General features: G+C 43.0%; 1 protein-coding gene across 3 annotated transcripts in view; it reads right to left on the bottom strand.

The window, feature by feature from the left end:
* LOC122929721 (mucosa-associated lymphoid tissue lymphoma translocation protein 1-like) overlaps positions 1 to 25,301 on the bottom strand; it is a 79,877-nt gene that overhangs the window by 4,319 nt on the left and 50,257 nt on the right. For all 3 annotated transcript variants that reach the window (XM_044283385.1, XM_044283384.1, XM_044283386.1), the window contains exons 6-12: positions 24,879 to 24,975; positions 24,754 to 24,801; positions 22,809 to 22,835; positions 22,372 to 22,575; positions 20,444 to 20,621; positions 17,793 to 17,867; positions 2,452 to 2,579 (exon numbers count right to left, since the gene is read on the bottom strand). In XM_044283385.1, coding sequence (XP_044139320.1) covers positions 2,452 to 2,579; positions 17,793 to 17,867; positions 20,444 to 20,621; positions 22,372 to 22,575; positions 22,809 to 22,835; positions 24,754 to 24,801; positions 24,879 to 24,975 — 757 coding nt within the window. The remainder of the gene's footprint in view (positions 1 to 2,451; positions 2,580 to 17,792; positions 17,868 to 20,443; positions 20,622 to 22,371; positions 22,576 to 22,808; positions 22,836 to 24,753; positions 24,802 to 24,878; positions 24,976 to 25,301) is intronic.

The following is a 25,301-nucleotide window of genomic DNA, read 5'->3' as shown; positions in this document are numbered from 1 at the left end:
AATGTACAGCACCTCAACCAGCCTATGTTCATATAAAAAAAACTTGTTAAATTATTTATTATATTCGAATGTATCCGTACGGTGGGCCCCCAAAATAAATTTTACTGGTGGGCCCTAGGTACCCCAGTCCGACACTGTATGTCAGTATGGCCAGGGCATGTTTAATGAAACATAAAAGTTTAAATCTGGAAAATCCCTTTAGATTTCGGAACGAAATATAAAACAAGCTACAACATATTTTGCCCCCTGGAGGCCCTTCCTAGACGTTCACCCAGGACCGCAGCTTTGGATCCTTATCCAGTGGACCAGATAAGTGTATCTATTCACGGTTTGAGAGTTGGTTTATACTAATGCAACCTTGTGCGGAGTTTTTCCTATATTTTCAGTGAATTTGCTTTGGGTTGTAGCCTCCAGTTTAATGATCCATCTTCATGGATATCTGTTGAACACTTTATGTGTTTGATTGACATTTGTTTTTGTTTTTGTCCCCTGATGAACCCCTTCAATGAGAGGAAGGGGGGAAACGCGTCGGGACACGTGATTGTACAACTGATATCTATCATATATACTATTACCCGGCTATCTATATGGGATAGTATACTAAGGGCGTCATAAGGATAGACAGCATAGGTACGTGGACGGAGTGTGCCTACCATCAAGACACATCTCCGGGCTGAGGAGTTGTAAAGGGACAACATAGGGACAGTTAGTGTTATGGCACGGGTTGCCCTGATGCGTTCCTCCCCTTTCTCCCTCTCACATTGATCCGCGTGTTCGATCCGGCTCTTTTTTGTGTAAATTGTACTGTGTTTTTGTTGTGTTTTGTTGCATTATTTGTCCCTCTTCCAGGGAAATTGCATTTTTAATTGACCAAAATAAAGGTTAAATTTTAGGTAGTCGTACCTCGGTGATATTGATAAAACAAGCCATCATTATCACTAAAAATATTGGGAGGAGACATGCTTCCCAGAGGACATGATCTTCACCTGAATCACTTCATTTTAGCATGTGTACTATTGCTCAGATTCTAATGTAAAATAAGTATACATATCCATTGCATGTTTATGAGATTACATGAAAAAAGCAGGAACACATTTTTTGATTCCGGCTTTTTCTATGCATTATCTAACTTTACAGAAGAAACATAGAGGGACTTCAGCTCTGCCCATAATTATGTCCTACCTCTTCTGCTGTAAACAGAAGAAATGTCAATCTCTAAGGTTACGTCTATGCGGCAATTTTGCAGTATAGTGGGGCTCAGTGGTGTTGCAGTGTCACTTGCACGTTTGCTGTGACTGCAACACTACTCAAATTGCAAATATTCCAGCAGTGTTGCATTTTTTGCAATTCATGTGTCGCAGCAAACATGCAAATCGCATTGCAACCCCATTAATTCCTATGTCTGCCCTGCGATACATATGTTATATGCCACATATTATATCCAAGTCTACTGCTTAAGCCCTATAAACATTAGCAATAAGCTCCTATGCTTCATCTTGTTTTGACTGCAGGCAACCAGGAGTCATTCATCTCTATATAAGGGCTCATGCACACGACCGTATGTATTTTGTGGTCCACAAAACACGGATCCGCAAAAAATATGGATGACGTCCATGTGCATTCCATATTTTGCGGAACAGAACAGCAGACCCCTAATCGAACAGTCCTATTCTTGTCTGTAATGTGGACAATAATAGGATATGTTCTATTTTTTGGCGGAACGGACATACAGAAGCGAAATGCTCATGGAGTAACTTCTGTTTTTTGTGTGGATCCAAAATGGAAAAGACATGGAAAGAAAAAACGTTTGTGTGCATGAGCTCTAATGGGCTCAGCTGCCTGCCCTGACCTTGGATCGGTTTCTCAGATACACAAAAACTCTTCCTGCGCAGACCTCGGCCTGTTTCCTGACTATGAGTGTTACCTGATCCTTTGGTGCATTGCACCGTTGTCTCTGACCCCCAAGAGTCAGCTGCCAACTACATTCAAAATATTCCAGGATGTGGTGGCCTGGTAGGATCTCTGCAGCAAAGTCCACATACCCGTGCAGGGGTTAAGGTATTAATACCAGGGGACCACTAGGACAATGCCTCTAGGTTTAGACCAAAGCCAAACCGGTTAGTTGGCACAGGGAGTCCATGCCCATTATCTGTTACACATACAGCTATGTGAACAGAAAAGTAAGAACATTATGACTCTTAAATTAATTTAAGCATTTCTAATTCTGGACAATCCCTTTAATGAGTTCAATGTATAGCAGTATGCAATAAAATCATAGGTTTCCTCTAGTGGTAGGCAGCCAGGACTTCTGACTAGGTCAGAAAAAGAACAAAGCTTGGCCACTATAGACAACATGGTGTTAAACATAAGCCCATTCTTGACGAGTATACGGTAAAGGTAATATTGACTATAAGATACTGATGTAAGCAGTGCTAGCACAATCTGATTTACCTTCAAGGACCTCATCTAGCATTTGTGTAACCTTCTGTTCTTTCAGAATGTGCTTCTTGAGATACGTCATAAAGATCCCAGAGCTGAATGCCTCATCCTGAACTTCATATGCCTCTGCATTTTCACTTCTGTAGGTGGATGGAAGAGAATTACCTACACAACTCTATTATTTTTTTGTGAACAATGGTTTTTATTCATTTTTTACAAAATAGGTGACCATGTATACAGTACGTAACAGGTACGATGAATTACGTATACAGATATAGTATAGCGAACATAGTATTCTGGAAAGAACATAGTTTAGCAAATGCATAATACACATTCAAAAGTTAGTAATTGCATAAAAAGAGATGGAGTAATAGGATTACATCATAAATTACTTCCTTGGACTTCAAAATGCGAGTGACAATGGGCAAATAAAGTGCCAACATTAGCTGTGATCATCAACAAGTGAAAGTGAGAATTATGACCTGATAAACGAGTTTACGTAAATTTGACATAAATGACTATCCAACCATAGCTCCCAGGTTTTCTTAAATTTTGATTCCTTGTTTCTAGAGGAAGCCCAGATTCCTTCAAATACACAATTATTGTCTAGTATTCTCACGACTCTATTAATGTTGGGGATGGATCTCCAGCAGGCTGCAATTCTGCTCCGAGTGGCAATAAGGAGATGAATGGAAAGGGATCTCATGCTGGTAGGAATTGAGTTCAAGCCTATGGATAAGAAGGCCAACTCTGGAGATGGAGATATTGTGATATGTAAAACACTTGACAGGAGGTCAAAAACTTTATGCCATAGTCATTTGATACGAGGGCATGACCACACAACTCTATTTTAATGGAGAATCTACATGAGTGACTGTAAGGCCTCCTTCACATCACTGTTTCTCCTTTCCGTTCTCCGGCTCCGTTGAGCTCAACGGTGATGTGAACGAGGCCTTAACTGACTCTATATAGACACTGTACCATTCCTGAAGCACTGACCCAAGTGCAAGGCAGGTAGCTCAAACTTATACGTGGAATACAATAATGAAAGATAAAAAATAAATGAAAGAAATCAATGGTAGTGCCAAACACATATGCTAAATTTGGTACATCAAAAGGTGCGGATAATACAGGACAAGGCTAATAAAGAATAAAAAACTTATGGAAAAGACTTAGGGCTCTTTTAGAAGAGAGAGTCCATTGTGGGAATCATGCGTGATCCTCTGTTCTGGACCCTGCTCCTCTTGCAGGTGCACACGACATTATCATGATTGATAATGCTATGTGCTTTTGTATGACTTTATTGTTACAGGATCATAGTGACATAATGCTGTCAGTATGATTCCATCGTAAAAAGGTCACGCAGAGGCACACAGCATTATAAATCATGATAATGCCGTGCGCTCCTGCAAGATGAGCAGAGTCCAGAACAGAGGATCACACTCACATTCCCGCAATTGACTCACTCGTCTGCAAGAGCCCTTAATCTACCTGTACAAGCAGAGCTCCCACATAAAGGATTTGGACAGAATGTTCACCACCACAGTCAGGAAGATCTCTCCCAACTCTCAGCATTTGCTGTTGACTACACACCATCACGTAGATACACTGGGGGTCATTTATCATGCTGGTCTGTTTTTTAGAGTGTGATTAGACTGGTGTAGTGGATTAGCCTGTAACTATTTTGCATAGCATTTATAAAGAGTCGCACAGCAGGTGATGAATTAGACGATGCGTATTTGTATTCGTCAGGGCACTGGTGGATCATGTGCAATTAGGCTACTAGTTGGTCGGCTCACGAATAAGGGTGGGTTCACACTAGCGTTATGGAGTCCGTTATGGCTTTCCGTTATAACAGGGTTATAACGGAACATAATGGAATCCATAAAACGGAAGGACGGATCCGTTTTGCTGCCCATAGACTTGCATTATTAGACGCCTTTAAAAGGCATTCCGTTTGCTCTTCGTCCTAATAGAAGTCTATGGGAATCAAAACGGATCCGTCTGGGTCCCGTTATGCAAGACGGAAAACAAAGTCCAAAGTCCTGTGTTTTCCCATAGACTTCTATTAGGATTGGTAAAACGGAATGCCTCTCAAAGGCTTCCGTTTTGCATTCCATCCTATGTGGATTCCGTTATGTTCCGTTATAACCCTGTTATAACGGAAGGCCATAACAGACTCCATAACGCTAGTGTGAACCCACCCTAAGGTTCAAAAGTGCAGCCAAAAAAGTTGCATATTAGATTTAAAAGTTGCAGCCATATGCATATGTTTGTGAAAAGGTGCATGTCTATCCGTTGATGCGACTAGTAAAGCAACACAAAACAAACAGAACTACGCCACACGTGGAGTGGAGTAAAAATTTGAATGTTTTTTGTGCTTAATTCATGGGTTAAAAAGGTACAGATTCATAATGTAGGCCGAAAAAAATACGCTAAAAAAAAAAAAAAAAACACCACTAGAATTTGTCTAAAATTGAAAATTGGCGAACGAGGTACAAATGACTCCAAAACAAGTGCACTTTCATTAGTAAAGGTGCCTAAAGCTACTTTCACACTAGGGTTTTTCTTTTCCGGCATAGAGTTCCATCACAGGGGCTCTATACTGGAAAAGAACTGATCAGGCATATCCCCATGCATTCTGAATGGAGAGTAATCCGTTCAGGATGCATCAGGATGTCTTCAGTTCAGTCGTTTTGACTGATCAGGGAAAAGAGAAAACCGTAGCATGCTACAGTTTTTATCTCCGGCGAAAACAACTGAAGACTTGCCTGAATGCCGGATCTGGCATTTTTTTCCATAGGAATGCATTAGTGCCGGATCGGCATTCAGAATACCGGAATGCCTGATCCGTCTTTCCGGTCTGCGCATGCCCAGACCTTTAAAAATGAGAAAAAAATAAATGTCCGGATCCGTTTTGCCTGATAACACCGGAAAAACGGATCCGGTATTGCAATGCATTTTTCTGACTGATCGGGAATTTTTCAGACTTATCAGGATCCTGATCAGTATGAAAAATGCCTGATCAGTCAGAAAAATGACATGCGTTTGCATACAGTTTGCCTGATCAGGCAGGCAGTTCAGGCAACGGAACGACCTGCCGGAATCAAACAACGCAAGTGTGAAAAGTGCCCTAAAAAAAAAATAGCAAATACTATTAAAAAAATGATCCCCACTATGTGTATCATTTATGATGCTTGTCTGTTTTGCAGAGTGCGTGGAGGTCTAAAGGGGTTTGATCTGAGGTCTTATTTGGGAGGTCTAACATGGAGATCCAATGGGGGTCTCATCTGAGATTTTATATGGGGGTCTGATGAGAGCTCTGATATGGGGGTCTGATTTCATACCTCCTGACGAAGCCTACGTGGCGAAACACGTGTCGAGGTTGAGGCGTTTGGGGATCTGTGTCACCAGTTTACAGCAGCAACATGGGTAGGTTCCATGGTACCTGGAATAGGGTGGGACGAGTGACTTGATTTATTTGTATTATGCCATAATTTTGATTAGTATCTCACCGTCCTCCTATACCCTACAGTGTCCATCTGTTAGATGCCATGACTGAGAGCAAGGTAGTTGTTATTCACTAGGGAACAGCAATCACACCCGCAACTACTCCAGTGTTCATGGCCTCTGCTTAAATAGTTGTGTTACCTGCTGTTTATGGTAACATTATCCCCAAATGTGATTCTCCACATTGCAGAGCCCTTTTGTGGCTTAGTCTCCATGTCCTGTCCCTCCAGCTCTTATTTGTATTGATTATGTTATATAATTGAATAAAATGAGATTTTTTTTACCTTGATAAATCCTTGCTCTTTTGTTGTATAAATGGGGGTCTGATTTGAGGTCAGATATGGAGGTCTGATTTGAGGTCAGATATAGAGGTCTGATTTGAGGTCAGATATAGAGGTCTGATTTGAGGTCAGATATAGAGGTCTGATTTGAGGTCAGATATAGAGGTCTGATCTGTGGAATTGATATGAGGGTCTGATCTGAAAGGCACATTATAAGGGGGTATTTTTCTACTGGCACACATTATAAGGAGAATTATTACCACTGGGGACTACTATGAGGGCATGATTACTATGGGGGGCACTGTTAACACTAAGTGCACTGTTAACACTAAGTGAGACTTTGGGGAACACTGTGGTGGGTACCCTGGCACAGCATCAACTTAGCACAATTATTTTTGGAGGACATTATGTTTACACTATTCGTGTCAGGGACATTATTTGCTGGGCACAGTTCCTTTTTTGGGCACTATGCAAAAAATTATTTTAAGGGGGCACTATCTGTGTGGTACTAGTATTTTCAGGGGATCATCTGTTTCTGCAGTATAGGATTGGGGAGCACAGTAGCCACAGAATTGGGGTGTTGTGAAGGTGGGAGGATAATGGAAAAGTAGGAAACTAAGATGTTTGTTTGTCAAACTCTGAAAAGAGAAGAGATGGTTGAAAGAAATCATCATAGTGGTCTGGTCTGAACTGAGAAGATGAGGAAAGAGAATGTCTACATCAGAGGAGACATCACTGGATGTAAGAGGTATGTGGCGCTGTATTACCCTGTATGTTTTGTAAAATTGCGTTTCAATTTTTGCTTCAGGCAACAAAAAGGGTTGGTGCAACCCTGCTCCATGCCACAAAGATTTGGGGGCCCCAAGCTGAACTCTTGCACCAGGGCTCATGAGCCTTAAGCTACGCCCTTGACCTTAATAAATGACGTTTTTCTTTTTTGGCCTGAAATCTAGTGGTTCTTGCAAGACAGGTTCAAATTCAATAAGACGGGTCTAATTAGTATGTGCATGAAAATGTGGTGTAAGTAAGCTGAAATTAGGCGCATATCATGAAAGTAGGCAAAATGTGGAGCAACTCAACACTCCTGCCCTGGAGTGAAGTAGAAATTAGGGTGGGTTCACACTAGCGTTAGGGATTCCGTTATGGCTTTCCGTTATAACATGGTTATAATGGAAAATAACGGAATCCATAAGACGGAAAGACGCATCCGTTCTTCTGCCCATTCTTGAAACTGACTTTTTGTTTTGCTTATCCTTATGTGTGAATAAACACTGAACTGTTTAAAGGGAACCTGTCACCAGGATTTTGGGTATAGAGTTGAGGACATGGGTTGCTAGATGGCCGCTAGCACATCTGCAATATCCAGTCCCCATAGCTCTGTGTGCTTTTATTGTGGGGAAAAAAACTATTTGATACATATGCAAATTAACCTGAGATGAGTCCTGTACATGAGATGAGTCAGGGACAGGACTCATCTCAGGGTAATTTGCATATGCATCAAATCGTTTTTTTTCCACAATAAAAGCACAGAGAGCTATGGGGACTGGGTATTGCGGATGTGCTAGCGGCGATCTAGCAGCCCATGTCCTCAGCTCTATACACAAAATCCCAGTGACAGGTTCCCTTTAAGTTAAACACGTTGTCGTTGCCTCTATACTGCGTCCGCAAGCCTGTCTACCAGAGCAAATCCCCACACATGGTTATAACGGAAAATAACTGAATGCCCAGACAGAATGCAAAATGGAAGCCTTTAAAAGGCATTCCGTTTGCTTTCCGTCCTAGTCTATGGGAATCAAAACAGATCCGTCTAGTTCCCGTTATGCAAGACGGAAAATAAAGTCCACAGGACTTTGTTTTCCGTCTTGCATAACGGGACCCAGACAGATCAGTTATGCTTTCCCATAGACTTCTATTAGGACAGAAAGCAAATGGAATGCCTTTTAAAGGCAGTCACCTTGAGTCTGGTGTTTGCTCACACCATGCAGCAATGCAGAAGTCCTTGGACATATCAGAAACCACCTGCTCTCACGCCAACAAGGTAGCAGGCCTTTACCCGCCAACAAGGTAGCAGGCCTTTACCCAGGCCCAAACTCCCAGGTCCCAACACAGAGACTGACAGAGCTTCACTGTCAGAGAGAAGTAGATTCCTACCACCTGACAGTACTGCCTGTGTTTTATAGCCCAAACCAGGACCCGGCCTGGAACGTGGGGAGCAGCCACCCACCCTGCACTTTGGCTGCTCCCAGTAAGAGCCGGCCAGGATCGGCTTTACAGCCATACTAAATAGCAAAACCATGTCAGCCAGCACTAGCTGCCTCTGACACATGAAATTACCGGCTCTTACCTCACCGAGGCCAGGAATCTCAGTGACACATACCTTTGTCAATAACGGACCCTTGCGCCTTCCTACACCATGTTATAACAGAAAGCCATAACGGAATCCCTAACGCTAGTGCGAACCCACCCTTAGACAGTTTTTACTACTACCGTATATCAGGTGCAAAATAAGGCACACCTACATAAATTATTTGGAAAGTAGGCGCAAAAGTTTGAAAACTTCTGAATTACTCAAAATAGGTGCAACAGGCGCAATAACTCCAAATCAGTTTGTAAATAAGACTGAAAAACTAAGACAGTGGAAGCAGGCTTTTCACTCATAAACACTGGTGCAGACACTATAAATGTGCCCCCCTGTCTAAATTTATGTGATCTCTGGGATCAGTAAGTTTTATTAATCCTGGTAATACTGAGGACTTGAAGAAAACAAGTTTAATTGTTCTCAGAGGAGGAATCATTTTAATAGGCTATGAGTCAGAGTTTTATTACCTCTCCTGGCTGACACAGTAAAATTCACTGAAGTGGATGAAGAGTATTTATACACTGAACACCATTGTCATTTGTTTCTGATTGAGCAACAAACAGGAAATCAGTCATCTGAAAGGTTCTAGAAACACTTACCACAAGTGCTCAGACAACATGCACTAAGCAGAAACAAATGTACTAAATCTACTCAGCTTAACCCTTTAACCACTTCAGCCCCGCTAGGTGAAACCCCCTTCATGACCAGGCCACTTTTTACACTTCGGCACTACACTCCTTTCACCGTTTATCGCTCGGTCATGCAACTTACCACCCAAATGAATTTTACCTCCTTTTCTTCTCACTAATGGAGCTTTCATTTGGTGTTATTTTATTGCTGCTGACATTTTTACTTTTTTTGTTATTAATCAAAATATAACGATTTTTTTGCAAAAAAATGACATTTTTCACTTTCAGCTGTGAAATTTTGCAAAAAAAACGACATCCATATATAAATTTTTCGCTAAATTTATAGTTCTACATGTCTTTGATAAAAAAAAATGTTTGGGCAAAAAAAAAATGGTTTGGGTAAAAGTTATAGCATTTACAAACTATGGTACAAAAATGTGAATTTCCGCTTTTTGAAACGGCTCTGATTTTCTGAGCACCTGTCATGTTTCCTGAGGTTCTACAATGCCCAAACAGTATAACTACCCCACAAATGACCCCATTTCGGAAAGTAGACACCCTAAGGTATTCGCTGATGGGCATAGTGAGTTCATAGAACTTTTTATTTTTTGTCACAAGTTAGCGGAAAATGATGATGATTTTTTTTTTTTTCTTACAAAGTCTCATATTCCACTAACTTGCGACAAAAAATAAAAAATTCTAGGAACTCGCCATGCCCCTCACAGAATACCTTGGGGTGTCTTCTTTCCAAAATGGGGTCACTTGTGGCGTAGTTATACTGCCCTGGCAATTTAGGGGCCCAAATGTGTGAGAAGAACTTTGCAATCAAAATGTGTAAGAAATGACCGGTGAAATCCGAAAGGTGCACTTTGGAATATGCGCCCCTTTGCCCACCTTGGCAGCAAAAAAGTGTCACACATGTGGTATCGCCGTACTCAGGAGAAGTTGGGGAATGTGTTTTGGGGTGTCATTTTACATATACCCATGCTGGGTGAGAGAAATATCTTGGCAAAAGACAACTTTTCCAATTTTTTTATACAAAGTTGGCATTTGACCAAGATATTTTTCTCACCCAGCATGGGTATATGTAAAATGACACCCCAAAACACATTCCCCAACTTCTCCTGAGTACGGCGATACCAGATGTGTCACACTTTTTTGCTGCCAAGGTGGGCAAAGGGGCACATATTCCAAAGTGCACCTTTCGGATTTTGCAGGGCATTTTTTACACATTTTGATTGCAAGGTACTTCTCACACATTTGGGCCCCTAAATTGCCAGGGCAGTATAACTACGCCACAAGTGACCCCATTTTGGAAAGAAGACACCCCAAGGTATTCCGTGAGGGGCATGGCGAGTTCCTAGAATTTTTTATTTTTTGTCACAAGTTAGCGGAAAATGATGATTTTTTTTTTTCTCTTTTTTCCTTACAAAGTCTCATATTCCACTAACTTGCGACAAAAAATAAAAAATTCTAGGAACTCGCCATGCCCCTCACGGAATACCTTGGGGTGTCTTCTTTCCAAAATGGGGTCACTTGTGGCGTAGTTATACTGCCCTGGCAATTTAGGGGCCCATATGTGTGAGAAGTACTTTGCAATCAAAATCTGTAAAAAATGACCGGTGAAATACGAAAGGTGCACTTTGGAATATGCGCCCCTTTGCCCACCTTGGCATCAAAAAAGTGTCACACATCTGGTATCGCCGTACTCAGGAGAAGTTGGGGAATGTGTTTTGGGGTGTCATTTTACATATACCCATGCTGGGTGAGAGAAATATCTTGGCAAACGACAACTTTTCCCATTTTTTTATACAAAGTTGGCATTTGACCAAGATATTTTTCTCACCCAGCATGGGTATATGTAAAATGACACCCCAAAACACATTCCCCAACTTCTTCTGAGTACGGCGATACCAGATGTGTCACACTTTTTTGCAGCCTAGATGCGCAAAGGGGCCCAAATTCCTTTTAGGAGGGCATTTTTAGACATTTGGATCCCAGACTTCTTCTCACGCTTTAGGGCCCCTAAAAAGCCAGGGCAGTATAAATACCCCACATGTGACCCCACTTTGGAAAGAAGACACCCCAAGGTATCCAATGAGGGGCCTGGCAAGTTCATAGAATTTTTTTTTTTTCGCATAAGTTAGCGGAAATTGATTTTTTTTTGTTTTTTCTCACAAAGTCTCACTTTCCGCTAACTTAGGACAAAAATTTCAATCTTTCATGGACTCAATATGCCCCTCAGCAAATACCTTGGGGTGTCTTCTTTCCAAAATGGGGTCAGTTGTGGGGTGTTGTGGGGTGTTGTACTGCCCTGGCATTTGAGGGTCTCCGCAATCATTACATGTATGGCCAGCATTAGGAGTTTCTGCTATTCTCCTTATATTGAGCATACAGGTAACGAGATTTTTTTTTCCGTTCAGCCTCTGGGCTGAAAGAAAAAAATGAACGGCACAGATTTCTTCATTCGCATCGATCAATGTGGATGAAAAAATCTCTGCCAAAAAAAAAAAATGGAGGGGAAAGGCGTCTGCCAGGACATAGGAGCTCCGCCCTACATCCATACCCACTTAGCTCGTATGCCCTGGCAAACCAGATTTCTCCATTCGCATCAATCGATGTGGATGAATAAATCATTGCCGGGATTTTTTTTTTTTTATATATATATATATATATACAAAATGCTTGCCAAAGCATAGGAACGCCGCCTCCTCCTCAGCTCGTATGCCTTGGCAAACGTATCTGTCACTGCAGAGGAGAAAATCCCGTCTTGCAGCGCCGCATACACCGACTTGCGTGTAATCTGACAGCAGCGCAATGCTTCTGTCAGAATGCACATCGGTGCTGCAGCTAGTAGATCGGTTGGTCCACCTGGAAGGTAACAAGACAAAAAAAAAAAAAAAAAGAAAAAACCAGGCCACAACGCAATAATTTTATTAACTTTGGAACAGAACATGTAACTTTAACTTTTGGAACTAAACATTAACCTGTTTGCTTACCTGTTTTTTTTTTTTTACCTTTATAGAACAAACCTCTCCTTCCCCATGGGTCAATGTGCAAAGCGCAAATCGCCCAAAGATGTGGCGAAGTGCGTTATGCACTTTGTCCCATGTGAAAGGAGACGTTTGCAGCAGCTGTGAGTGAATGGGCCCTAATAGCCCTGTGTGCCTATCCTGGTGAGATGTGATCCCTATGCTAGGTGTACCTGTGTGTGGTACTTTCGGAAACACTCCCCTAAGCATAGGGCAGGGTGGTCGGGACAGTCAGGACAGAAATAACGGGTGTCACGCATTATTCCACTCCTGCTACAGACACGACATTTTTTTCGGGGTGGCGGTCGGTTTGAGGTACCAGCAACGACACTGGGGAAGTGTCGCTCGTGTAGACGGCTAACTACACTGGTGGATGGGGCCACGGAACCTCCTGGATACAGGAGGTTCGCGATGATCTCTTCCTGAAATTTGAGGAAGGATCCAGTTCTCCCAGCCTTACTGTAGAGAACAAAACTATTGTACAGAGCCAATTGAATTAAATATACAGACACCTTCTTATACCAGCGTCTGGTGCGTCGGGAAACTAAATACGGAGCCAACATCTGGTCATTGAAGTCGACCCCTCCCATGTGGAGGTTATAGTCGTGGACTGAGAGGGGCTTTTCAATGACACGGGTTGCTCGCTCAATTTGGATTGTCGTGTCTGCGTGAATGGAGGAGAGCATGTAAACGTCACGCTTGTCTCTCCATTTCACCGCGAGCAGTTCTTCGTTACACAGTGCGGCCCTCTGCCCCCTTGCAAGACGGGTGGTAACGAGCCGTTGGGGGAAGCCCGCGCGACTAGTTCGCGCGGTACCACAGGCGCCAATCCGTTCTAGAAACAAATGCCTAAAGAGGGCCACACTTGTGTAAAAATTGTCCACATAAAGATGGTACCCCTTGCCGAATAAGGGTGACACCAAGTCCCAAACTGTCTTCCCACTGCTCCCCAGGTAGTCAGGGCAACCGACCGGCTCCAGGGTCTGATCTTTTCCCTCATAGACCCGAAATTTGTGGGTATAGCCTGTGGCCCTTTCACAGAGCTTATACAATTTGACCCCATACCGGGCGCGCTTGCTTGGGATGTATTGTTTGAAGCCAAGGCGCCCGGTAAAATGTATTAGGGACTCGTCTATGCAGATGTTTTGCTCAGGGGTATACAAATCTGCAAATTTCTGGTTGAAATGGTCTATGAGGGGCCGAATTTTGTGGAGCCAGTCAAAAGCAGGGTGGCCCCTGGGACGGGAGGCGGTGTTGTCGCTAAAGTGCAGGAAACGCAGGATGACCTCAAATCGTGTCCTGGACATAGCAGCAGAGAACATGGGCATGTGATGAATTGGGTTCGTGGACCAATATGACCGCAATTCATGTTTTTTTGTCAGGCCCATGTTGAGGAGGAGGCCCAGAAAAGTTTTAAATTCGGAAACTTGGACTGGTTTCCACCGGAAAGGCTGGGCATAAAAGCTTTCCGGGTTAGCGGTGATAAATTGTGTGGCATACCGGTTTGTCTCTGCCACGACTAAGTCTAAAAGCTCCGCAGTCAAGAACAGCTCAAAAAATCCCAGGGCCGAACCGATCTGAGCCGTCTCAACCCGAACTCCAGACTGGGCGGTGAAAGGGAAAACTACGGGTGCGGCTGAAGTTGGGGACTGCCAATCAGGGTTTGCCAGCACCTCTGGGATTCTAGGGGCTCTACGGGCACGTCTTTGCGGTGGCTGCGACGGGGTCACTACTGCACGTGCCACCGTACCAGCTTCAACTGCCCTTCTGGTGCTCGCTACTTCACCAGGTTGTACGGCAGTGCTGGTACTAGGTCCAGGAAGGGCTGGGCTGCTGGTGTATGCCTCACCACGTAATCCGACAGCACCAGCCCCACTCTGCTGCTCTTGAAGCGGATCCTGCGCAACCTGCGGTCTAGCGACATGGGGCCGGGTACGCCTGGTGCTATCAGGGACCTCAGCCTCCTCGTCCGAACTTTGGGTCAGAGAGCCACTGCTTTCTACAGGTTCGTATTCTGACCCGCTGGATTCATCAGATGAGGGTTCCCACTCCTCATCCGACTGGGTCAGAAGCCTGTAGGCCTCTTCAGAGGAATACCCCCTGTTTGACATGTGGGCAACTAAATTTAGGGGTATTCCCTGAGACTACCCAAGAAAAAAAAAGCAAGCCTGTCTTACAAAGGGGAGGCTAGCGAAGTACCGGAGGCTGCTGCGGTTGATAAAAAATATCAAAACTGATTTTTTTATCGCCGCAGTGCGTGTAAAGTGAATGTGCAGTGATCAAAAAAAAAATATTTTTTTGTCACTGCGGTGGGGCGGGTGTGGGCGAACGCACGTGTGGGCGACCGATCAGGCCTGATCGGGCAAACACTGCGTTTTGGGTGGAGGGCGAACTAAAGTGACACTAGTACTATTATAGATCTGACCGTGATCAGTTTTGATCACTTTCAGATACTATAAAAGTACAAATGCTGATTAGCGATACGCTAATCAGCGAATAACGGACTGCGGTGCGGTGGGCTGGGCGCTAACTGATCGCTAACTACCTAACCAAGGGACCTAAACTATACCTAAAACCTAACGGTCAATAACAGTGAAAAAAAAAAGTGACCGTTTGCACTGATCACTTTTTTCCTTTCACTAGTGATTGACAGGGGGGGATAAAAGGGGTGATCAAAGGGTTAATTGGGGTGATCTGGGGGCTAAATGTGGTGTGGTGGGTACTCACAGTAAAGATGTGCTCCTCTGCTCCTCTGCTGGAACCAACCGACCAAAAGAAGGAGCAGAGGAGCACAGCAGCCATATAACCCCATCATATTTACTAATATGTGGGGTTATATGGCTGCTGATTGGATTTTTTAAAATGGCTATGGTTATATGGCTGCTGACGAAATAGTTTTCTGCGAAATGCCGGCCCGCGATGCGCATGCGCGGGCCGGCTGTGACGTAATCTCGCGTCTCGCGAGAGGACGCGCCGATGCGTCCAGGAGGAACTAAACAACCACCTCCCGGACGCATCGGTGCGTACAGCGGTCGGGAGGTGGTTAAAGGGTTTCTGTCACCAGAAATACCTAAATTAAACTAGCTGACATTAGCGATGTGCTAATGTCAGCTGAACCTAACTAGCCTATTCCTGGTTTTATCCATGCCCCCATTTCTCCATAAACGTAACTTTTATAATATGCAAAGTAGCCTATAGGAGCGGGGGGGGGGGTTGGGGGTCGTTGCTCCTGCTCCTAGAGGCTCCGTTCTTCTGTCATCTCCCTCCAAGTCTTGATTGACAGGGCCAGGCAGCGTTCGCATTCTCCTGCCGGCCCTGAGCGCATGTTAAATCTCGCACCTGAGCCGTGCCGTTCAGGATTCGGCACAGGCATAGTGAAGGAAGCACGCTCACTGGCTGCCGACCTCCTTACTGCGCCTGCGCTGAATACTGAACGGCACGGCTCAGGTGTGAGATTTAACATGCGCTCAGGGCTGGCAGGAGGATGCGAAAGTTGCCTGGCCCTGTCAATCAAGACTTGGAGGGAGGAGAACGGAGTCTCTAGGAGCAGGAGCAATGCCCCCCTTCCCTGCTTCTAGAGACTAATTTGCGTATTATAAAAGTTACATTTATGGAGTAACGGGGGCATGGAAAAAACGAGGAATAGGCTAGTTAGGTTCAGCTGACATTAGCACATTGCTAATGTCAGACAGTTTAATTTAGGTATTTCTGGTGATAGAAACCCTTTAAGTGCAATGAGAGTAGATCATGAAAGTAGAGCATTAAAGCACAGCTTTCAGAAGTCAGACCATTCAGTTACTACCGTTTAGTGTATGCTGTCCTTCCAGGATTAGAAAAAACATGGCTGTCTTCTTCCAAAAACAGCACCAAACCTGTCTGTAGGTTGTGTTTGGTATTGTAGCTAATCCCTATTTACTTCCATGGAGTTGAGATGCAATACCAAACACAACCTATGGACAGGTGTGGAGCTGTTTTTGGAAGAAGTTTTTATAATCCTGGACAACCCCTTTAAGGATTCTTGTAGCTGTGGCACTGCATCTTGAAATTCTTTCCCTTAGACCAGTGGTGGCGAACCCATAGCACGGGTGCAAGAGGAGGCACTCAGTGCCCTCTCTGTGGGCATTCGCACCCTGGAAAAAGTCTATGGTGTACCAATATGCCTTTTAGACTGTTCCTGATATTCATCAGCGCAGGACGCACTATGAACGGCACAAGCAATGCATTGAATGCAGGCAGGCAGGCTATTATGGCTAAATGATAAAGTACATGGAAGATATACTATATTGGACTGTAGTATTCAGTTTAAATTGGTGTGTTGGCACTTTGCGATAAATAAGTAGGTTTTGGGATGTAGTTTGGGCACCGGGTCTCTAAAAGGTTCGCCATCACTGCCTTAGGGCATAAATTGAGTGTGCTTGGGATTTTCTTTTGTTTATTTATTTATTTTAGCATATGCAATCCAATTTGCAAGCAGCATGTTATAGAGCAGGAGGAGCTGAGCAGATTGATGTATAGTTTTGTGTAAAAAGATTCAGTATAAGGCCTCATGCACACAACTATGTCCGTTTTGTGGTCCTCAAATTTCGGATCTGCAAAACACAGATACCGGCCGTGTGCGGATCGTCCAGCCCTCAATAGAGCAGTCCTATCCTTGTCTGTGATACTGACAAGAATAGGATATGTTCTATATTTTTTTTTGGGGGGGGGCGGAATGGACATGTGGGTGCAGAAAGTGTATGGGTCCTCATCTAACCCTCAAAAAATGGATCCGTATTTTGCGGAAAGGAACAGCTGGCCCCTAATAGAACAGTACTATGCTTGTCCATAATGCGGACAATAATAGGACATGTTCTATTTTTTTGCTGAACAGAAAAAATACGGACATACGGAAACAGAATGCACATGGAGTAACTTCCATTTTTTGCGGACCCTTTGAAATGAATGCTTCCGCATACGGTCCGCAAAAAAAAAAAAACTGAACGGACACGGAAAAAAAATACGTTTGTGTGCATGAGCCCTTATCCGTATGCTGATCCTGCGGCCAGGCCGCACTGTGTATGAGCACCCTTATTGAATCTTTACATTAATTTTTATTCATTGAATATTGTGTACGCCCCTCTTGTCTTGAGTATATGCTTTATAGGCTATTTATTTTCTCTATATTTTTGAGTGTTGGGTAATATGCGAACACTTTATAATACATTCATTGAATATGGAATTATTTTACCACCATTAATGTTTTTTTTCATACAATCTCACCATCTACATATTCACAATATATTAAAGGGGCTGTTCAGGATTAGAAAAACATGGCTGCTTTCTTGAAAAAAAATTAAATAAATCACTCCTGTCCACAGGTTGGGTGCAGTATTGCAGCTCTGCTTCATTGACTCCAGTGGAGATGAGCTGCAATACCAAACACTAAACATTGATAGAGGTGGTGCTGTTTTTTGGAAAAATGAGTCATGTTTCTCTAGTCCTGAACAACCCCTTTAACTGAGTCACCCAAGTCATAAAGTGTAGTTGAACTAGTCTGACTTACGTGGCATAACCATAGACTGTGTTGCCCCATGGTTTGAGCGGAATCACTTTGGATAAAGCACAATCTGAGTTGTACCTAAACAACATTTGAAAAATAATACATTTAATAAATAATAATAGTAATTAAACAATTATTTAAATGGTCACCGATGTTTCAACTAACTTTTGCATAAATCAATAGTAGAAGGTATAAGAAACTTTATTATATATATTATCATAGAAAATGCTTCTTTCTTCACCTACTGTCCTTTTAAGGCTAAATGCACACAACCGTTGTGTGTTTTGCGGTCCGCAAATCGGGGATCCATAAAACACGGATGGCGTCCCTGTGCGTTCCGCAATTTGCGGAACGGCACGCACAGCCTTTAATATAACTGCCTATTCTTGTCCGCAAATCGCGGACAAGAATAGGACATGTTATTTTTTTTTGCGGTGCCACGGAACGGAGCAACGGATGCGGACAGCACACGGAGTGCTGTCCACATCTTTTGAGGCCCCATTGAAGTGAATGGGTCCGCATCCGAGCCACCAAAACTGTGGCTCGGATGCGGACCAAAACAACAGCCATGTGCATAAGGCCTCAACTAACATTCTCTGCTATTTCTCTCTTGAGAGACAAGACCTAACCAATCAGTAGCCAGACAGCCCTGTGATGTCACAGCCCTATAAATAGCCTCAGTCATCTTGGATTCAGCCATTTTCCAGTGTACTTAGTGCAGGGAGAGACGTGACAGGCGCTAGGGACAGTGTTAGGAAAGACTTGAAAACTTTTATTTTGCTGAATAGAAGTTCAGGGAAAGATCATTAGAAGTGTATATTTCATTAGAAGTGTAGGGAAAGGATAGGGAGGAATTATTCCACACTATAAAAGGAGAACAGGGTCCAATAGAGGAGTGTACAGCCTGGGTAATAGAACATTCCTATTACACCTTGCTGCACTGACTGGGAATCCAAATTGCCATTATACTGCTGCTTTCAGGTTTGCAATAGATGATACCTCTGTAATTCCAGCTAACCTGCTACCACCTCCACACTCTGTCATTGTGCCACTCATGCTACTGCCACCTCCACACTATGTCACCTTGCTAGTCTGTGGCCTCCTCATGATGCTGCTAACTCAACACTCTGTCACTGGGCCACTCTGTGCCCTCCTCATGCTGCTGCTAACTCAACACTATGTCACTGTGCCACTCTGTGGCCCCCTCATGCTGGTGCTGCTGCAGCTGCCACCTTCACACTATGTCACCTTGCCAGTCTGTGGCCTCCTCATGCTGATGCTAACTCAACACTATGTCACTGGGCCACTCTGTGGCCTCCACATACTGCTGCTGCCACCTCAACCTTATGTCACCTCCACACTCTGTCATTGTGCCACTCATGCTACTGCTGCTGCCACCTCCACACTATGTCACCTTGCTAGTCTGTGGCCTCCTCATGATGCTGCTAACTCAACACTCTGTCACTGGGCCACTCTGTGGCCTCCTCATGCTGCTGCTAACTCAACACTATGTCACTGTGCCACTCTGTGGCCCCCTCATGCTGCTGCAGCTGCCACCTTCACACTATGTCACCTTGCCAGTCTATGGCCTCCTCATGCTTATGCTAACTCAACACCATGTCACTGGGCCACTCTGTGGCTTCCTCATGCTGCTGCTGCCACCTCCCCACTATGTCACTGGGCCACTCTGTGGTCTCCTCATGCTGCTGCTACCTCAACACTATGTCATTGGGCCACTCTGTGGACTTCTCAAGCTGTTATCCCACCCTCTCCACTCCATGACTGGGCCACTATTTTGCCTTTTTGGCCTGGTTGACATCATTATTTATTTGACCCTTCTTCTGATCTGTCAGAAGGAAGGAAAAATGAGACGCACAACGGATCCTGTCTGTGTAGCAGGTGTAAGGCCTGTATGGTCCCATCAGAATTGGCTTATGATTTGGTATGATTATGGTTTGGCTTTAGCAATACTGATGGATTACTGACCAAATGCTGACTGAGTGAAGGCGGATGCTTAACAGACAGGATCCTTTTTTGGGGGGTTTATTGCTTTGATGGATCAGAGGAAGGGAAAACTAATCAGTGACATCAACACAAATTTACTGCTGACACCCTCTCCACTCTGTCAGGGGGGCTCTACTTGTATAAGCGTTTAATAGAACAGGTTCTGTAGACATCTATGTGGAATCAGCTGACGACGGTGTAAAAGGAGTGAGCTCTTTCACACTACAGTAGGATCTTGGTCCTCTCCATTGTAGTAACATGACTTTGTTTTTCAGAGCAGCTTTGAGTGCTGACAGAAGGGGAATAAGGGGCAGTAAGATCATAAACTAATGGTGATCTGGATTCGCAATTCGAATATTCGCACCCAACACTAGTTGGAATCCTCTTTAATGCTTTTGATGTTTAATGAAGATAATAAATATAAGTTCCACAAACTCCTCTGTTAAACTGAAAGAAATGTGGGTCACAGGGCTGTAAACACATACCAGAAATCTTGACGCTGTCTGACTTACTGGTGAGCAGTGAAGTTGTTGTCCTACATCACTTTATGACTCAAACTGCATATTTGATTTCTAAGACTAACTGTAGTTGTTACATACGGCATATAGAAAAGGTAATCTCTGGTTAGCAGATTACATTGGACACCATACCACTTCCTACAGGTGTCCAGGAGAACCACGTTCAAGGCTGTCTTTCGATCTTGCATCTGCTGTAATATTCTCTGTACACTGATGCAGTTTTCAGGTCTGTAGGGCTGAGGAGCATCAATGGGTACCATATAGTTTCTCCCTGAGCACTCATATCCATGGCCAGCGTAATAAAAGAGTCCTGCAAGTGGAAAGGAGCAGAGCCAGACTGGTTATGTAGCGTACAATAGTGATGAGCGGGAGGTGCCATATTTGATTTCGACGAAATTAGCGAATATTCGCTAGAATATTCGTCAAAATAGAATATTCGTCATTATTCTAGTTATCGCGATTAATATGAGATTTAAATAATCGCGTATTGCGATTTTAACTTAAGGCAACTTTCCTATTGGTTTGATATCTAGAATTAGCGAAGATGACGAATATGACGAATGTATTCATCATATTCCTCAAAACGAAGATAACAAAATATTCTCCATCTTTGTTTTAGCTCCATATTCGTCAACTTTGCTAATTCTAGCAATCAAATAGGAAAGTTGACTATAGAGACAGCTGTGTTTAATTCGCTATGTGATTATATTACTTTACTTTTTTTTAAGTAAATAGAATAATTAGAATAATTATCAAGTATTATAATTATTCTATTTATTTAAAAAAAAAGCTAAGTAATATAATCGCATCGCGAATTAAACACAGCTGTCTCTAAAGTCAACCTTCCTATTTGAGTGCTAGAATTAGCGAAGTTGACGAATATGGAGCTAAAACGAAGATGGAGAATATTTTGTTATCTTCGTTTTGAGGAATATGACGAATACATTCGTCATATTCGTCATTTTCGCTAATTCTACCAAGCCAACCATAGTAAACCAGGTCTAAGTTGAAATCTCAATGCGATTACTTCAAGTTATATTAATCGCATTGCGATTTCAACTTAATTCTCACATCCAACAGTACATTCTAGTATGGAGGCGTTCCCATGGTGATGAGGACGCTCCATGAGCACGGAAGTCGGCAGAAGCGGCAACGGGCACTGACTGGAGCAGCCAGGAAGCCAGGAATCCTCAGAACAGGTAAGAACTACTTTTGGGAAGTGGGAAAGAAAAAAATATAACAATAAAAAAACACAAAAAAACGAATATTTGTATTTATAGCGCTATATTCGAAATATTCTCAAATTAGCGAAGTGCCGATATTCGCTAAAAAAAAAATCGCTATTCAAATATTCGTGCTCAACACTAGCGTACAACTGTCACCATAATACACAATACTATACATGTACAGAATATTTTGCTGCAAGAATATGAGCAAAACATTTCCGTCGCCCATATAATCATAGTCCAAAACAAAACCTGACACTCTCATTAATGGATGTAACTAAGCAAGTAGCATACAAAAAACAAGAAGGGATCCCATATCAAAATCAGGCGCCCTGCCAGTGCTGGTTTGTGACCCAGTGTCCTGGGATAGGAGAACTGATTGCTTGTTGCCTCATCCCCCTGTCTTGCCAATCTTCCAACCCCAAAGGTGCCATGATCCTCTAGCTGGTTTCTAACTAACCATTCCCATAGGAAAGGGGTAAAATTAGCCTGAGCTGTCAATAAGACAAATATCGTAAAACATCTGCAAGAAAGGAACATAGATCCTGCTGTTAATTCTATGCTGAGCAGCCTTTCTTCACCTTCACTACAAGGTCACTGAGGACTGGCAGTAGCTAATTCTGTGTATTATTAGCCAATGATGCAAACGTTCCTGGAAGGGAGATACATACCCACACCAGCAGCACGACAGAAGCTAGGAGAAGTCAGGACAGAGTTTAAGTGGTTTTCTATCTATAACTAGTATGATGCAAGAGAACTCCAACTTGTGCTAATAATATAATGTTTCACAGGAAAATGGTCTATATTTTTGATAAGCTATAAATACAAACTCACCATAAACACCTTTCTCCAGAAGCTGCAGAAACTGTCTGATGGATAGCACCATTTCTTCTTGTGTCAGGTCTATGAGCGATATTACACAGAAGCCTAGTCTTCTGAGAAGGACAGACAGCTCAAACACATCCACCATAGGGGCGAGCAGATTGGCGTGATTTAGATAACCGTTGTTCCCGATTAATAGTGCCACCTTTCCAGTCGCTGTAAGATCACAAACAATCCATATGAGAACTAATATTCTTTGCTATATTGTTCGATCATTTAGGTTGTTAGACTGTTAGATTATTTAGATAAATGTAGTCCATTCCTTTAGGGCTAGAGTTTTGATCTCAACAACACTATTGAAGCTCTTTACTGATGATTCAATAGGTTATGAAATAACTCATTCATATCAATATCATTCATATCAAAGAATAAGCGCAAGAATAACTCACCAAAGTACCTATGTCTAGGAGTTAGTCCTGTAAAAACAAAATAGCAATATTTAAAGAGACACGTCCATTAGAAAGGGGTATTTGTTTAAAAACTCAAGGGTTTATTTAGAACTGCCATTTTTTTTATTTTTCATTTCAGCAGTGCTACACCATTGAAAATTAAATATAAACTCTTGTCCTTCTGTAGCAGTCAGCAAAGAGAGCTAAAACTCCTATAAAAAGAGGAATCGCATTTTCCATTCACTGCTGCCGTGAGGGAATGATTTTATCTGTTAGTATAATAGTGGATTAGTAGAATTTGGAAAACAGAAGAGCATTGAAATTGCCAGTGTAATGTGTGAGTCACAATGAATTGAGTCTCTCATCCGACTTCCCACTGTGGCTGCAGTGAATGATCTGAGTGACAAAGTAAGGCGAGGATATTTGCTGAGCTAAAGAGGAAGTTAAAAGCCAAAACAGTGAGTCACTTAAAAAAAAATTATACCCAGAAAAATATCCACCTGTTTTAGTAACAAAAAAAAACCCTTAGAATATTCACATAGGCTGTCAATATGTGATTAATAAAATTCATCATAGTGTCCATCTAAGGCCTCTTTCACACGGGTGTTCCGGGAAAATGTGCGGGTGCGTTGCGGGAACACGCGCGATTTTTCCGCGCGAGTGCAAAACATTGTAATGCGTTTTGCACTCGCGTGAGAAAAATCGCGCATGTTTGGTACTTGGGATCGGTGTTCTGTAGATTGTATTATTTTCCCTTATAACATGGTTATAAGGGAAAATAATAGCATTCTGAATACAGAATGCATAGTACAATAGCGCTAGTACAATAATGATCAGGTCTCCATCCCGATCGTCTCCTAGCAACCGTGCGTGAAAATCGCAATGCATCCGCACTTGCTTGCGGATGCTTGCGATTTTCACGCAAACCCATTCATTTCTATGGGGCCTGCGTTTCGTGAAAAACGTACAAAATAGAGCATGCTGCGATTTTCACGCAACGCATAAGTGATGCGTGAAAATCACCACTCATGTGAACAGCCCCATAGAAATGAATGGGTCAAGATTCAGTGCGGGTGCAATGCGTTCAACTCACGCATCGCATCCGCGTGGAATACTCGCCCGTGTGAAAGGCCTTAAGGAGTCAAACGTCCGGGATTAGAGGTCCCTCTGATCCCAGGTCTTACAGTGGAGTGCAGCTATCGATGACAGCTAGCCTCCCACTGTTATTCACATGCGCACTACTGCATTGCCCACACAATCACCTTGATGTAACTCTACGTTATAGAACCTTTAGGAAAGCAAACAATGGCATACAGCTAAGTCATAGTGAGCCAAGAGGTTAAAGGGGTTGTCCCATGAAATATATTGTACACTTTTCAAACCAGCACCTGGATCTGAATACTTTTGTAATTGCATGTAATAAAAATTTAGCGCCACCTGCTGTTTATTTTCCTTGTTTCTTTGACCTTCTTACTGAGAAGGCCACACATGCTCCGTTTCATCCTTCAACTGCCTCCTGAGTTGTGATAGGGAGAGCATGGACACGCCTCCTGAGCTGTGATAGGGAGAGCATGGACACGCCCCTGAGCTGTGATAGGGAGAGCATGGACACGCCTCCTGAGCTGTCATAGGGAGAGCATGGGCACGCCTCCTGAGCTGTGATTGGGAGAGCATGGACACGCCCCTCAGCTGCAGCAGAAAAGACACGCCCCTTGAGCTGTCAGCTTGATATAAATCTAGCAGAGCAATGAATGGGGAGATCTATAGACCCATGTGAGGTACAGGGCTGGTTATAGCTTTGTTAGAAAGAGATTGTCATGTACCATATGATGTCTGATTTTTATTTTTTACATTAGTCATGGGATAACCTATTTAAGCTTTTAAAGCTTGAAAGCCTATATACTTTTTATGAGAATAACTTTAATATATCACGCATATCCAGTACCTGGACATACTGAAGGCTGTGGAGATGCTTGCAAAATGATGTCATCTTCTGAAATGCAGAAAGGGGTACTGTGAAAAACCTACAAGACTTATTGTATACTACGATCAAAGTAATTGGTTATTTACCTATTGTGAGTTCAGCTGGTTCACTCCACATTTCTCCATGGACATTTGACACATGGCATAGATAGCTTCCACTATCCTTTTGTCTCACTGATTTGATCTAGGATGAGGTATAAATATTATTGCTATGCTTTGACTCTTGGTAACCATATATATGTGGATATTTTGTCCCTTAAAATCCATATTTAGACTTTTCCTGCAGATTCTGTAACAGAAGCCTTTCTGTGCAGTCTAGACCATCCTCTATAACAGCAGATTGTCTGATAGTCTGGATCATCCCATATAATAGTAGTCTTGCTTTGTTGTCTCAACCTACTGTAACAGTAGTTTGGCTGTGGAGTCTAAAAGAGTAGTCTGAACCACATTCTATAACAGTAGCTTGACTATATAGCCTGGACCATCCACTAGAACAGTAATTTGGCTGTG

Source organism: Bufo gargarizans, chromosome 2, assembly GCF_014858855.1.
Source record: "Bufo gargarizans isolate SCDJY-AF-19 chromosome 2, ASM1485885v1, whole genome shotgun sequence".
Classification (NCBI taxonomy): Eukaryota; Metazoa; Chordata; class Amphibia; order Anura; family Bufonidae; genus Bufo; species Bufo gargarizans.
This window is presented reverse-complemented; position numbering and strand designations above follow the sequence as displayed.